This window comes from Prenolepis imparis, unplaced genomic scaffold (genome assembly GCF_030444845.1).
Source record: "Prenolepis imparis isolate NDT839.2.m4 unplaced genomic scaffold, iyPreImpa1.0 SCAF_9, whole genome shotgun sequence".
NCBI lineage: Eukaryota > Metazoa > Arthropoda > Insecta > Hymenoptera > Formicidae > Prenolepis > Prenolepis imparis.
Genome location: NW_028141167.1, coordinates 1046520 through 1063059, shown reverse-complemented (window position 1 = coordinate 1063059; position 16540 = coordinate 1046520). Strand labels below are relative to the sequence as shown.

The 16540-nt window shown below is 43.1% G+C and overlaps 1 protein-coding gene across 5 annotated transcripts in view; it reads left to right on the top strand.

The window, feature by feature from the left end:
- Window positions 1-16540, top strand: part of Retn (retained) — a 98223-nt gene that overhangs the window by 58328 nt on the left and 23355 nt on the right. For all 5 annotated transcript variants that reach the window (XM_083045293.1, XM_083045292.1, XM_083045291.1 and 2 more), the window contains one exon: window positions 15118-15190. In XM_083045293.1, coding sequence (XP_082901419.1) covers window positions 15118-15190 — 73 coding nt within the window. The remainder of the gene's footprint in view (window positions 1-15117; window positions 15191-16540) is intronic.

Sequence of the window (16540 nt, the reverse complement as noted above, 5' to 3'; positions counted from 1 at the left end):
AAACGTCCCGAAAACCGGAAATGCCCTGACTGGAATGTTTTTCTTTCTATTTAGTTTCTCCCTGTTATCTCTTTTGATAGGTTCTATTTTTAGGAATTGTGTATTGTATTCAATACAATTCTTACTTTTGTATCTCAAATAGGCAATAACAATTTCCTACTAATGGTGCGTGACGCTTCATTTAAAATGATAAATGGAATTAAGACGAAGAATTTTCGCGCTTTAAAGTGAAAAAAGTGAAAATAATGCGGAGCACACCTTTAGATATTTAAAACAAAAGCTTCCGACACAATTATAGATTAAATATATATATATATAAGTTTCAAAATACCGAAAGTAGGAGAACAATTTCGACTAGAGAAAATATTCGAAGTCTGCGGAAAGAAAGATGAATAATATAAAAATACTTTTTAGTTTTTTTCATTTAAATTGCAGTTTTCTACAATTATTAATCTTATTTCGGGAGAAAATCTTTAAGCACATATCCAATCATTGATTGACGGGAAAGTCGCGATATACAAAGCGTACCTACATTCTCGGTCGGTTCAAACCACACATTCCGGTTATTCTTGACGGACATCCGATCCCTGACGTTCGAAGCGACAAAAATTGTTCGCCGATCTTACTCCAATTATGGCAACGTGTTTATATATGCTATACACACTATTATACGCGGGGAACCGGTCGCCTTTTTTTAAAAATAATCCAAATCGTGCCGCGTCGCGAGATTCAATGCCATATCCCGGGTGAAGTGTTTATATTCGCGTTTCGCCGATTTTTTCTTCTTCGTGACACGAAACCGCGCCATACAATTGCGCACGATCGCGCGGAGAAGAATATAAACGGACGTCTCTCTCTCTCTCTCTCTCTCTCTCTCTCACGTCTCTCATCCCTCTCGATCATCTCTCGGTTATAAGAGATTATGATTCTCGCGTAGCACGCATACCGAGATACCGAGCGGATAGCAAGGAGTCCGTATACCGATGCGAGAGAAGACGGGGGGAAGAATCTGTTATTGCACTCGACGGCGGGCTGGATAATCGCGCTCTGCAGGCGAACTTCGATTCCCGGAATCGAAATATATTCCTCGCATGCAATATTCAAAATAACCTGCGGGGATCCGCGAGAACGTTCGCCGTTTCGCGTTCGTGGAAACTTTAAGTTAAACGGAGAGAAAGAAGGGACGGGAGAGAAGATCAGCCGCAGCATCGCTATCGTCTTTACCACGATCGGAATGCTATTAATCCTGCGGATGTCATACTGTGGGAAAAGCGGTTTGATGGCGAGACTCGACGATTCCTCGTCGTATACGTGAAGCTGTCGATGCCGTGCAATTTTAATCTTTTATATATTGAGTGTCAATGATTTAAAACTTGTTCGATGCATCTCGAATAATATAGCTAGAAACGAGAAAGAAAAGAGAGGAAGGAGAGAGCGAAAAAAATAAAAATGATAAAATCAGTAAAATATAATTTTACTTAATATCTCGCTTAAAAACTAGAATGTATTATATATTGCGTGAAATTTTTTGTTGTGGAAACACGTGAAACTAATATAAAAGACAGTGATCATTTTTCTTTCGCTGATTTCTCTCAATCCCTTTTTTCTCCCTTTATACCTGAGATCGGCGCCAGAATTCTTAGACACAAAAGATTCAGGCCAAAAAATTAAAGAATTGCACACTTGTCCTCGCTGAAATAGAAAACGCACGACAGGTTACGTTTGGATCATTTAAATCTAAAATATCCAGAGGTATTTCTGGTCTAAGCCGGGCGGCTCCCTCTCTCCTTAAGCAGACTTGGATTGAAAATCTACAATAGAATCTATTATATTATACATCTACATTTGCATGAGAATGGCGCGGTAGTCCAAAAATATTGTTTGCGAGAGATAGTCAAACGGATTTTAAAAAGTGTTCTGTAGATCGGATCAATGCTTAAGGAAAGATTCCTGGTATCCGGTCTTTAACCCTTTACAGAAGGATATAGAAGGTATTATAGAACAAATAAATATGATGAACCGTGTCGCAAATACCAGATTCCGAAGTGGGGAAAAATGCGTTCTTCTATGCTCCCGATTTACATCAAAGAAAAATATTTCCGAAACATTTATGCAATGCAACTAGCGCGATTTATATACAATGATGGATTAAATTCTCTAATCTGTAACCTGACATTTGACAAGTAGACGTAATCCGATTTCTAATTTGAAGACAAAACTCCTTTCTGAATGACGTTTCCACGATGTTTTCGAGAAATTTGCACAACTACCATTTGCACGAAACATATCAGTAAATTGTAAACAATTTATGCGATGTTCAAATGATCTTAAATTCATTAAGTGATCTTAAATGATTTTAAATCAATTAAAATAATAATAATGTTATTAAGTGTGCAATAATTCTGCAAATTATTTTCTATAAATTTTACGAATACAATTGATAAATCTTAATAATCTTAGAGAAAAGATGTACAAAGAAAATTACACTATATTGTTACTCCTAATTCTCTCTGCTATTACTATTAATAATATACTCTGCTGAGACATATATAGTAGCTTACGCTGTCGTTTTATCATATAAAGGCGCAAGAGAAAGGAGCCGAAATAGAATCCACCGTCCAGGGGAGTAGTTCCTAAATGAGCAGAAGAGGAAAGGAGGCACCCGCAGCTAAGGGAAGAAGGGGAGGGAAGCGGGGGTTGGGCGAAAAGAACTTCGGCCGGTCAGATAATCGCGGGCGTTAAACTTTTATAGGCCTGATTTTCATTTATATGTTAAACGCGTCATAACTCGGGAGTTCGAGAGAAGGAGAGATGGACGTGTATGTGTGTGCGTGTTGCATGCGTGTAAGTTTTGTTCCCGGCGGTGCGCTTGGTTCTCTCTTAGGTGGCTGGTATAAGAGAGCGGGGGAGAGAGTTTTATTTCTAACAAATGAGCGCGGCACGATGTTATAATATAAAAAGATCAGGACACATCTCTCTCTCTCTTTGTCTTTCCCTCTCTTGCGCACGCGCGTGCGCGCGGGAAAGAGGGAACCGCGGCTTCTCTTGACTAATCGTTTTTTTATGACTGGTGAAATATCACCGCGGACACACGCACACCTGGTACCCACCAGCCAGTTCTTGGCGAGGCTCCCGCTGATGCATACAAAAGCACAAGGTGCCGAATTGCACCGGCTTCGATGGCTCCATTTTCTTCGAAGCGTTCTTCTCGAAAGCTTCGACTACTCGATATTAATACTTCTACTTATAATTTGATCGAAATCTTAAAACGTATCTGCTGAAACGATATATATTTCGGTCCGATGAGAGAAATTTCCAATTCCTCGCTCGTTTATAACATATTACATTATGGGTTTTTTTTTTTTACTCCCGTTTGTGTCATTTTTTTCAAACCTTTACGATTCTTAATCTCGATGTTGCACTTTATCATATCTCTCGATGCTGCATTGACGACGTGACATTCGTCATAGTGCATCTTTCTTATTTCATTAATTTTACCATAAACCATGAAGCATTCCTGCTGCTCTATAATACCCTCTTCCTTGTCGGAACTCGAAAAGAGAAGCACGGTCATGGATTTCCGGACGACGTTATATCCCTTTTCAGAGACACTCACTCACACAATACAATATCATACCTCGAAATCCTTTGAAAACGAATCTTTGAAGCAGCGAGACTGGTTGTCGCCTCGTCTTCCACGAGAGTCTGTATGACAAATGATCGCAGGGGAATACATTACGCGCCACTTAACCTTCAAGAAATATAGACTAATAAGTTCGGCGATATAAATAGGAAGAAAATCGGATAAAAGGAAACGGTTGGTTACCTGAATTCAAACAATGAGTTATTACATTGAATCTTTTTTCAACAGATATCTGAAAATCGAGATGGAATGTCGGTATGTATTTTCTGAAACTTTGTCCGTCTTTCAAAAGATATATTTTTTAATATTATGTTTTTTTTTTAAGTCAATTTTAAGTTTCTTTTCTTCAAATAGCATTTTTTCGTTTACATCTTATTTTCCCAAGATTTTCCTTTCAGGAAAGTCATCTTACACTCGTGCATAGGAACGCGTTAAAATATGTGAAATATACCGCGTCTCCTAGGGTCTCGTAAAGGGATGTGATAAAAGTCGAACGATCCATTAAATGTTCTTCGTTCTAGTAATCGTTTAATCAGCATCGTAAGATCGTTATTATCGTGTCTGTAGTAGTCTACGCATCTCTACTATAAAATCGATATAAAGTCACATAAAGGTCCATCGTTCAGCCTCCTAATTCCTGTGGATACGATCTGCCGAAGGTCTCGATGGATATATCTTTCCCTAAGATGTTTCCCCGTCGCTGTAACAACTTATAAAAATGACAAAGATGGCTCTGATAAAAATGACGCGACAATTTTTACGAGTACTAATCGAGAAAAAAACCGCGACGCGATACGACGCACTAAAGTTATTAATAAAAACATTACACCATCCGTGATACATCTGTAAATCGGAAAGAAAAGACTCTTTAGAGCCCGTTTCCCACCTGAATCGTAAAAGGCGGGAATTTTCAGGATTTACGTCTCTCGAGCGAATCGAATCCATTTTTATGCTATACCACGTAAAATGTGTGCCGCCACCTTCGTTTCTTTATATTTTTCCGCATTACTATAAAAGTATAAACCGACTATTATGACAATGCCGAGACTCGGAAGCTCAACGAACGAGATATCGAGCCGAGTTTTGATAACCGTCGTGCGCTGCTTGGAGACATCGATGCAGGCAGAAGAAGGAACATCGCGAGGCTCCGCGGAAATGCAGATGATTTCCAAATTACGAGATGCATCCAAAAATATCAATCCTCACAAGGGGACAAAAATAAAGTGGATAAAATCTCGAACAATGTTGACGCGTTTCATCAAACGTACCGATCGAACTGCCTTAGACGCGGTCAGACGCTTAAAGGAAGAAAGTCTGAAGGGGAGGCGAAAGGAGAGACGGAGAAAGACGGGGGGAGAGTTGTCTTTGCCAGAACGGGGCAGAAGTGAACGAAAGAAAAAGAGAGAAAGAGAGGAGGGAGACCTTCGGACGGGAGACAGAGAGCGAGAGAGGTGTCCGAACAAATAGAAACGTTCTCTCCGCTCGAGTCAAGACTGCCCTGTGAGGTCGCCGGCTACATAGCGCTGTCGTGTAAACACGCGCTAACTGCCTCCTCTCGCAAACGCCGGCCGTCGTCTCCATTCTCGGCCACCTTCGTCGCGTTCGTTTCTACCTATCCCGCGACCACCGCGACCGCCACCCGCCATCACCTCCTTCGTCTCTGTGCCGGAGATCTCGTCGCGACCGACCGACCGCCGCCTCGTTAAACGACTCACTCTTTGGCGATCACGTTTGCGCTGAGCGCCACTGGACGCTCTCTTTAGCGGCTACACGCAACAGCAGCTGATACCATTACTCGAAGCGCATTGCCCCCGCTCTATGTATCACAATTGTCTTGCACTCCGTCGTTCGGCGTTCAGTGATGCTCAGCGCCTTGACGACTAGGTATCAATGATGTACAAAACAAGGGTATTTATAAATTTCGGATATATTTACGAGTACGGATGACTTTCTCGCAAATCTCCATCTCCGCATCAAGTGCTGATGATCAATATTGGACTTGTAAAATTTTTCAATCGTTATAAAATGATGAAATTTTTAAGCGATTACATGGTAATTCCTTTCTCTCTCGCTCTCTCTCTTTCTCTCTTTAACGAACGAGGTCGAATTTCCTACGTTAGCAAACATATACCTCGATAAATTCTCATCAGGCATACCGCGTCTTACGGTTCGCTCGTGAAGAACAAAGATGGCCGTTGATACGGCCATACGGAGAGGAACGGTGCGTTTTGTGTGCCTGTTCGATTAGCGTCGCGGTGCGAGTTGTTTCGCTTCCTCGTTAATAAGAGAGCTTGTAGCAGCGCGTTTCCTTCCCTCCCTCGTCTTTGGCTTTCTTGCCTCTCCTCTTCCTCTCTCTCTCCCTTTCCATCTTTTTCACCTCGTCGTCTAATACGCGATTCGAGCCAGACGCATAATCTTCTCATGGCTGAGCCCGAGTAACTTCATGGATACGGTAGACAATGCCTTTGCTGTTTTCGCGTGGGAGTATTATTCTCATTCCTGGACGAGCGCGTGAATTAATGTCGACGACTCTCGACGGATGCGATCGAGAGTTGTCTGTCTGCATCTACGATCTTGTCGCAAAAATATCACAACGCGCAGCGATAACTCGCCTATACAGATCGAATATCATTCGCCAAAGTTAATTGACTCGGGCGCGCGCGGCATTAAACACATCCATTCGCATACGATATGAGATGAAGCTCGGCGAAGGAAGGGAGATATCCCGATATCCCTCGGGCGAGAGACATTAATACCCGTTACGACCCTCTCACGGCCGCGGGTTTTGCAGTCGCGACGCGATCTTCGATCGCGCGTTCTCCGTTCCTCGCGCAGCTCCACCATTCCGTTGTCCGCTTTCGGAGCCATCCGTCCCTTCATTATTTACGTCTTGATTTATTATAATCGAAGCTCACAGCTCCGTTTGATCCGTACCGTGTGTGTGGTGAGACCCCCGTTTCTCTTTTTCTCGCCCTTTCTTTCTCCCTCCTCTCTCTCTTTCTCGTTTCTTCCTCTTTCTCGACCTATGCATCTCTCTCTTTCGTGCATATCGTATTCGGTATGCAAGACACCGGATAGAAAGAGAGAGAAAAAGACTGGACCACAGACGCGTACGGTCGAATGCCACTTAGAAGCTGTATTTTACGTCAAACGTCGCCAGGTTAATCGATCCCCGACGCGTACACCCTTTTCGCATACCGCGTAATTTTATCTCTCGCTCCGTGTCGGGACAAGCGGAAACGTCCGCGGAGTTTCTTGACTTATATTAACCCTGTCCCTCAGTCGTGGTACGTGCGACAACGTCACCCCCTCCCGTTGGTGGAACTTTGTGCTTGTCGCAAGGCAAAATGCCAAGGATAGAGTTTCGGTGTACGATGCTAAACTTCCTCCGTCTGTCAGCAGTAACCGCTATTTAATTAACTCTGCCTTCTCCAATCTCTATAATCGGTATTTTATTTCCCATTCGAATAATTCCGCCACTTTAGAGAGACCTCTAACTACGCTACTGTCGAATCAAACTTACTATTATATCTATAGGATTTTTTTTTTACGACTGTTGCCACACCCTCCGAACGAATGTAGACAGAAGGATTCATCGCGACGATAGATAGCCAATATCAAGGTGTGGCTCCGAAACGAAAGGATGCCATCGTGCGCGCGCGTTGCCTTTATCGCGATATCGAAATCAAATTGAACGGGCTACTGAATTAAATTGCAGAACGCGTCGGACGTAAATAAATCTTGGACGGAGGACGTCTCGTTACGATCCTGTTACGTCGACGTGCAGGTGTGAAAAAAAACGAGCATTATAAGGAGTATCGATACACATACACACGGAGATATATTAGTTGCGAATATAGCGTCGTTTGTCGAATCGTCGAGACGCGATAATAAAAGAGGAAGAGTAGTAGAGCGATAAGATGACTAACGCGTCGGCTAATTTATATTAGCCGTAGAGAGCGCGGAGTTTATTATTATCTAAATTGAATTAGCGCGCGCGCCAACATGTGTCGCGTTTATTTTCATATCGTATATCGGGAGATACGATGGCGGTATAGGGTACGACTCTTGAAACAACAATCTCTTTCGCCGTACGTTCGATTATTATTGGACAATTTGTCATCGCGCGGACGTGACTTCGCCACGTCTGGAAACCCCGATCACACCGCGGTCGCCGTGAAATTGCACGCCCGACGATCAGGGGGGTAAAGGGAGAGGGGACAGGGCATTCTTTTTCCCCTTGTCGACGTTTACGAGCGAATTAACCGCGAGTAACGAACGGCTGAACGCAGGCGCTGCGTTTCCGGTTTCCGTCTCCGCTGCTCGTCTCGAAGGATCCAAGATAGATGTTTACGTCCATGGCCAAATGTCACGAAACCATTTTGTTCGAAAATTTTAATCGCGCAACGAGGTAATAAAACAACGTCGATATATGTCCGTTTCGAAAATCGCTCCCGATCGACTTCGATTTCGCGGATCGATTCTCATGACGCGACAGTCCGTGACCAGCGCGGCATAGATTATTCGAGTTTATGTATATTCCGGATTGGCAACCGCGAAGGAAGGGATCAAGCGTTAGAAAGCGTTACAGAGTAAACCAGGGGGCCCTTTCGAAACATTTAAAGGGTTTATAGGCCACGGGTGGATGCGCGTTGGCCGCCCACAGAGGGTCCTCGCTCGCGAGAGAGAGAGTGGTCTCCGTTTAAGAGCGGCGAGTGAGAGAAGGTGGAAGAGAAGCGAAAAAACGAAACGCATAGAGCGAGGAGGACCATGGGCGAGAAAAAGCAGAGTGGGAGAGTGCTTGGATGTTGGAAGGGAGAAGTCAAAGTCAGTTGTCGGAGATTATTAGGCGGCCGACATAAAACGTGCTTAGGTGCGATTTAATATTTCCAGCTACGAGCATAAAATCTGTGACTGTATCGAGTCTCGCTCTTGAGAGAGAGAACGCGGGAGGACGCAAAGGGACACGTAGTATTTCGTTTCTTACGTTTCTTTGTCGACGCCGACATCTGGCTTCACATAGAGAGAGAGCTAGAGAGAGAGAGAGAGAGAGTCCCTCATCTCTCTCGTAAATACTCTTACCTCTTTTGTCGCAACGAGTCTTGATTATTCTTAGAGGCTATTTTCGCAATTGCATTTCGGTGTTGAATGGAGCCTGTGGAAATTTATCCGACGGCCTTTAACAAGTCAATTTCGTCTTGATGAGAATATTACACGATGATCCAATGATCTATTCTGAATCAACTTTTATGCGTGCAACTCTCCGTTGCTCGCAAGTCTGCTTCTGCTCTTTAATAAAAATAAATGAAACAATAATGAACAAAACATAAAAAATAGACACAAATGTGGGAAGAAAGCTTCGAGGACAGCGAAGATGAATCGGCAGGTTAATGTCAACGCGATTCCACTTGGAAGCTCGTTCGAAGCTGGATCTGTTCAAAGAAAGACGAACGGACACGAGCGAAACCTCATTCGGATTAGAGCCTGCTCAAGGACACAACGGTGTGAGAGGAGAGGATGGGTCTTTCTTTCTTTCTCTTCCCGCGAGACGATATCGGGTGGGATAAAGCCGATTGATTTCGTCCCTATAATGGGAATTCGCGAAGTGGATCCCCTTATTTCGAGAAAGCGACGGCACCAATCGGTTTCCGCCTCGCATTTTCTCGTTTCCTACAAAGCTAGCGATTGTCGGTATTACACTCTACTTTTATTCTAGAGTGGCATTCATCCCGATACACAATTATCGTTCAAAACCAATATCGATATCTTGGCGATTTCGTCGAGTCTACTTGATTTTCTCAAAACTACTACTTTTTTTCGTTATGTCATTGGTACAATTAGCAAGAAAAAAAAAATATTTCGTTAATCTGCATCAAAAGGATTATTTCTCAAAACAATTTTAGAAAGACATAAATATTTTTAAGATTCGGTCTTTCGTTAATATCCGACAATTTTTCATTAAGTATTTTTCGTATGCAAACAAATAATTCATATCATCAGAGCCATTTCCAGACAGTGTGATCTAGCCGCCTACGTGCAAAAATAATTCCGCCGCAGGAAGCACGTAGATAAATAAAGTAAAACAAATAAAATAAATTTTCACAGTAATGAAAGAATAATATACAAAGTTTATTCAAATATATAAAATTATTGCATAACTGCTCAATATATACCACCTAAAAACTAACTGAAATAACAAGCAAGTAGCGAAATAAAAATGGCCTATGATAAATTATAATAAAGTCTACACGTAATTTTCTAAATTTTTTTCGAAAAAATTCTTTCTCAACATTTTATATAATTTTACAAAATCTTCAAATTTATGCAAAAAGGTATATACTCCAATAACGTGCTTTACGCCGCGCTTTTACGCGTTTCTTACCATCTCTTTATCGTCGCACTTTATATAGGATTCTTAAGGAACTTTTCCAAAGATCTGCAGGTATGTGCGTCTTAGAGCGTGGCGATTTGAGATACGATAACCAGCGCGGGTGGAGTTTTGCTGGATATAGCGAGAGAGAGGGAGAGGAGGGCCGGGCCTCTTCTCTTGGGCCTCACGTTGGGCCTCACGTTGGGCCTCAGGATGTTACGGAGATTTTATAGGAGCGTAACGCACACGCGGCACTGTATACGCGCCGCTCGGCGTCATAATGATTATAATTGCCCTCGCTATCTTTAATGTCCTGGAAGCGGGTAATGGTAGCAGCTATTATGGCCGCTCGTATAACCCGCCGCTCTCGATCTCGATATCCCCCATTTAAGATTCGGCCGTTTCCACCGGATACCATCTTACGCTTATCGCCGACGAAACGAGCATGCTCGGACTTTTCCTTCTCGTAGAGAGCGATTTTCAAGTTCAGTCCTTTATTCATTCAGCTTACGCGGGTATTTTTTGCTCCGAGAAAGATATTTCGTCACTGATTAATTAAGACGATCGCACGAATTAAGACAAGTGTTCGCCCTCGGTAGAGATTAACCGAAAACTTGTTTATGAAGCCCTGTTCAATAAAGAGAAAACGCCTTGAAATTTGTTGTAAATCTTATACGTTCTCGATTTAAATGAGGGAGAGAGTAGATGGTCCCTCACACACACATACACATCGACAGTCGAGTGTTTTGTGGACTTTCTTTTTTTTTGTATAAAACGATAATTTCACTTGCGTCACTTAACGATGAAGCGCTTAAAAATGTTTTGTTTTTATTTATCAATATATCGAATTCTCTCTTTTACATATTTATGCGCTCGAAACTTTACGCTCGTGAAAGATTTTTATAAGATAAAGTCTCCTGTTGTCGGAATTGCATCATACTACACTTTGCGCTTTAACGATCTCTCGAATCCCTCAAAGTACCGTCAAAAGTAAGTATACCGTCGAAAAGACCGGGCGATAAAATTTTTATCTCTCTTCGCACATTTGTGTCGTAATTCAGGCGAACCTGCCGCGGGATCGGGCGAATTAAAACGTATCGAGGAATGATTTAATAATAATTCCGACCGCTTCTCACAAAGGGGCCCAAAGGACGCAGATTAGTCTATAAATTAGTCGTTCCGCCCTTCGTGTACGTACCCTTAGTATGCTGCAATGTGTACACCGGCTATATATACATATTTTTCCTTTTTATATCATTTTTATAACTCTCAGGCCAACGATAAAAGTTGTCGGGTTACGAGCCCAATTAAGCCGATATGCAACGAAAATGTCAGCTTTATTTTTATTAAATACCGTTATAGTATCCTCTTTTAATGTTAGATTTCAGATACGATAGTCGCACGAGCCAAAATTTTTCTCCTACCCTCGATTTTAATTTAATAGCTATTTTAAACAGTCAGATCATTTTTTAAAATGATTTAAAACTTAATTTTTTTATTGCCTATTTAAGATACACGGTAGGATCATAATATTTATCTAAAGTAAATCTATCAAAATTCTTTGAGATTAAATATTAATTATTATACATACAAAATAAATTTATCGAATCCATAAATGAAAAATGAAACTGAAAATTGGAGTAAAAAATTCGACTAGAGCTGATAAAGCGAATTATAAAAGATATGCGAATAGATTCGCGTCCCTGGTGGCGGAGTCAACGTTCGAACCAATAACGTGTTATCACGGCAGCGTGACGAAGGTCATCGTGTGTCTTCGCACGAAGATGTCATTTCTTCATGGTCGTGTCGGGTTGTTATCCGATGTCTCGATCTCCCGAGAGTTGGACGAGAAAAAAAAGTCGGCTGATTACGTAAGGCTGCGCCCGCTTCCGTTTCGCGCGCCGAGACGCACCCTTAAAAAAGGTTTACGGCCGGATGTCGAACCCTCGTGTGCGCACGTTCGCGGGGGCGGATGCGACGTGACGCATTATATCTCACCCGCGCGTAATTTTTCCAGGTACACGGACCCAATTATGTAATTAAGATAATAAGTCGGCGCGTGTGTGTAGGTCCAGGTTTTCCTCTCTTATTCTGTCCCTTCTCTTTCCGAGCGAAACTCGGCGAGACTCACGTATGAAAATTCTCATTATCATTATCATTATCCGTTTCAGGGGAGCGTGAGACGTACACTTGAAAATATCGCACACGTACATTGCGAAAGAGGTTTTCGTCCTCGGTAATGACTTATGAGATGCGATATGAAAATGTATTTTTTTTAGACGTTTACTCTGATTTATCATGTGAAAATTGGCGAGCCAAAGATTTTCGAGGCAACATGTGTTTACGATTTTATTGCATCTTGCCAACTGCACGCGCAGTTACGCGATACATTACAAACAAAGCTATCGGTATTCCTTATCAAGCGGATGAAAACAGCTATCTCGATTTCCGACACGGTGGAAAAAGTCGCGCATCGATAATCGTTGCTCGTTAAACTAGCGATGCGTACTCCACGAGAGAGAGAGAAAGCTCTTCTTACCACCTTTCGCGTTTCGCGTCTCGAGGTCGTAAAAATTCGTCGCGCGAAGAGACCGGAACGAGGAAGCTTAGAAATCGACTCGACCATCTTCACGATTCGAGGAGTGCGATTAATTCGTGACACACTGGATGTCTTACTCTCTCTGGTGCCTATGAATATTTAATGTACTCGTCGATGAAATTCGAAATCGAAATTTTGCATTAGCCATCATTTATCACAGCTCAACTATTAAACGCGACATGTAAAGTCATAAATGGAAAATTCTGTTGTAAAAATTTCGTCGCGGAGAATAGATTACCTTCTAAGACGGGCGAATGGACAATCTGTTGGGAGGATAAAAGGAACGATAAAAATGTTGAAGGCGAGTATCGCCCATTCGCCCCGTACACCCTGTATGTACACATATAATCACGGCACCTTCGAGTCCGTTAGCGTTACTAAGCGCGCGTACATCGATCATCGGCAAAGTTGGCTTGCCCGGGACGAAAGTCGTCCGATCAACCGACGGTCGTATCAGGAATTATTATTCACCGGCCGTCAGTGGATGAGAGAAGGAGAGGGCGGAGCCCGTGGCGCATGCATCATCGAGAGCAAATTCCGTTGCCCCGTCTTTATTTTACCACGGTAGTGAGGTACAACACGCGGGCGTAGACGCAGGGAAGACGAGCGAGTGGAGGAGAGATAGACAGACAGATAGATAGAGAGAGGAAGAGAGAACTACTCTTCTCTCCCCCTGAGCCTCACGTGGCCGCCGTCAGTCCGCTTAACTGTAGATCAATCAATATACCTCGCTTGAACCCTCTCTCGGTCCCCACCTCTCTCTTGCCTTTTACTTCGTCCTCTCCCTCCGGGGCTCTGCCCCTAACGAGCTCATCGCTCGTGTAGCCAAAGAAAAAACACGAGAAAGTGGTACAAAATGGCCCTTGAGAAATGCTGTCCGTCCATCCGTTCGTTTCTTCGTTCCTGCGATCTCTCGCTCATTCCTTCATTGCTTCATCTCGTCAAGGGTGTAATGGGCGAGATCGGGGGGGAGATGAGGGAGATCGTCGTGAAAATTGAACCCAAGTGGACGAACGGCGATCTCTCTCTCTCTCTCTCTTTCATTGATTAACGTCGATTAACAATCCCGCTGCACGTGGTGCACAGTGTGGATCGCCAAGCACCTGCCACCGATGAGAAACCTCTGCAGCATCGTGCGTGCGTGCATACGTATATCCTACATATTTCGTTTTGTCGCCGTACATCTCGTGCGCGCTCGGCATTTTTTCCCCGTGACAGGCGTTGACGTTTACGTCTTCACACGCGGCCGCTGCCGCGTTTTAACGTATTACTTTCTTTCCATTCTCGAACCGCGAACCGCGTTTCGACCGAACGAGCCTCGCAGCGATATCTTCGTTAATTACATCATCGCTAACGAAATGCGAAGGTTATCAATTAGACTTTAGATTGTCGGCTCGAATGCGGGAAGTTAATTAGCCTGTATACCTCTCTTTCAAACAGATACTTTATTATTAGGAAAATTGTCTGATCTACAAGTATGTAATTTAAAAAAAGCGGTCATCGAGCACTGAAGGAGTACTAATATATACTCGCTTCGTTTCGCAATCATCGAAATTATCTTTCCTCTTATTGTTACTTTAATAAGTGCGCCAGGTGGAAAACTAGAATAGGATGAATTCGCTGCCTCGCGCTCACTGAGGCAGCAAATTAATTATCATTCACCCTTGGGTTAGACAGCGTGTGTTGCGAAACAGCGCGCGATTAGTCGAATGAAATTTATCGTCGCGAGTAAATGTACGCGAGTCGAGAGTTGAATCGCGAAGAGTAAAGAGGAAACTACGGTATTGCTTCGTGTCTAATGAACGTTTAAGGGATGTGCGGAGCGGAAAACGCGCGCCGAGAGAAAAAGAGACTGCCGGGAGAGATAGACCAGAAGGGGCAGAGGGGGTGAGAGGGGGAGCGAGCGAGGGTGGACGGGACTCGTATTATAAAAGCAATTAGGAGGTCTCAGATTAGATATAGCACATCGTACATAACAAATATGATAATACGGGCCGCTAGCCCGAAGGGGGTTTGGTTTTCGTACGGGTTTCTCGGCGAGGGTTTCGGGTTATGAGGCAGGTTAAACGGAATCATTAATAATCGGAGCTAACTAATCTGCCTGTCGCTATGAGCACACTTGTTTCACTCCTGTTTTTATTATTGCGCCGCGAGGTAACGTTTTATTTCTCCCGATCGGAAATGAGAAGAGTATCGCACGTTTTTACGAAAAAGTCGGCGCACGCGACACGTAAAAAAAATTCGTTCGCGATTGTCATTATTATCTTTTTTTTATATCTAATGTATGCGCGGTATAATGCAATTTAATTACAATGTATCACTTGAATGGAGAGATGCATACATTGTCGTATACACAGAATGTCTCGCTGTCATCGCATATATTTAATTTCTGCGTAAATGACACACGTGGCGAAACATTCTGTATATGTATATCGAGACAATACAGTGTATGCCTTACGAATTAAGACGCAAGTCATTTATCTTGATTTCTTCTTTCTGTTTCAGCTTTATGAACTTGACGACAATCCTGATCGGAAGGAATTCCTTGACAATCTGTTCACCTTCATGCAACAGAAAGGTAAGGATTTTTAATTACGAATTACCTTGATCAATCGATTGAGTGCGAAAATAACGCAACGTCTGTCAGTGATTCCTCGACGAGGGAGCGTCGTTAATGCGCGAGTTTATATTACAAATATTGATCATTCTCCCATGGCGTGTTCCCAAGGACGGCACGTTCACTAATCAGAATTTTCTCCGCCCACGAGATTCTCTCGATATTTGCCAATCTCACGGAAGTGAGAAAGCGAATATCTCGTACGTCCAAAAAAATTCAGAGACGCATTCTCTCTCTATATATTTCTAATTCATATTCGACTCATTTATATCGTCCCGTCACCATCACGCTGCTTCTACAGCTTCTCTCTTTGGAAAAAAATACACTGTTCAAGCGACAGAAGACGGTGATCGTAAATCGAATTCAATCGACTCTCTTCGGCAACGTTATATTTCGCAAATTTGTTTGGATTCGCCGCTCAAACCTGTCGACCGTTGAGAAAGATATACACGTGTGACTATCCCGGACTAGCACCGACCCGCATCTCGCGTTTCCTGCACACGTGGATTTTCGTAGTCGGCCGCGTCGTAAACGTCCACGTGGTTAAAAGGTTCGATAACACGTTGCATCTGCTCCGGCATCGCGAAGCACCGAAATTAGAATCGAGCAACGAGTCGGAACAACCGACGCCCGTGAAATCGCACGTTTTCTCACGCGCGCCTGATGATAGCGTTATTGTTATTTCCCGAGCAAAGTTTCGATAAATCCGGCTGCCGTAATTGGCGTAAAAACTCTTCCCTTGTTTCTTGGAGCTATTTTAGCGTGAAATTTTTTGCTTTTTTTTTTGGTAGAGAGTTTCAAAAAGAGAATTGATCCGCGGCGAATCGCGGCCTCCGAAGCGTTAGATGGTGAACCGGAAACGTCGGGCTCTAATTATAAACATGGCGACTTCTCGTCCATCAATCAAGCCCGCTAGTGATGCGTCAGGGCTTCTGTTCTTTTCGCTCTTTTTCTCTCTTCCTCTCTCTCTCTCTCTCTCTCTCTCTCTCTCTCTTCCTCTCCCCTCTTCGTTTCTCTATGAAGCTTGTGGAGCAACTTTGAGTCTGAGACAGTGCTATTATTATGCCTACCTCCCTAGCAATAATTAGAGTCGATTGGATCAACATTTCCGTTTGTCTCCTTCCAGTCGTCCTTCCCCATCGCGTGTTAGTATTTTACAAATGATAAAGATGCTAAATGATGATTGAAGCGTTCAAAGTGATAACGCATTGACACTGACTGAATCTCTCTAGACGACGCGTGAGAATTGTTCGATGTTGCATTACTAACAATAAGTTTGAAAAATTGGCAAGATTTCCAATTTAAAAATTC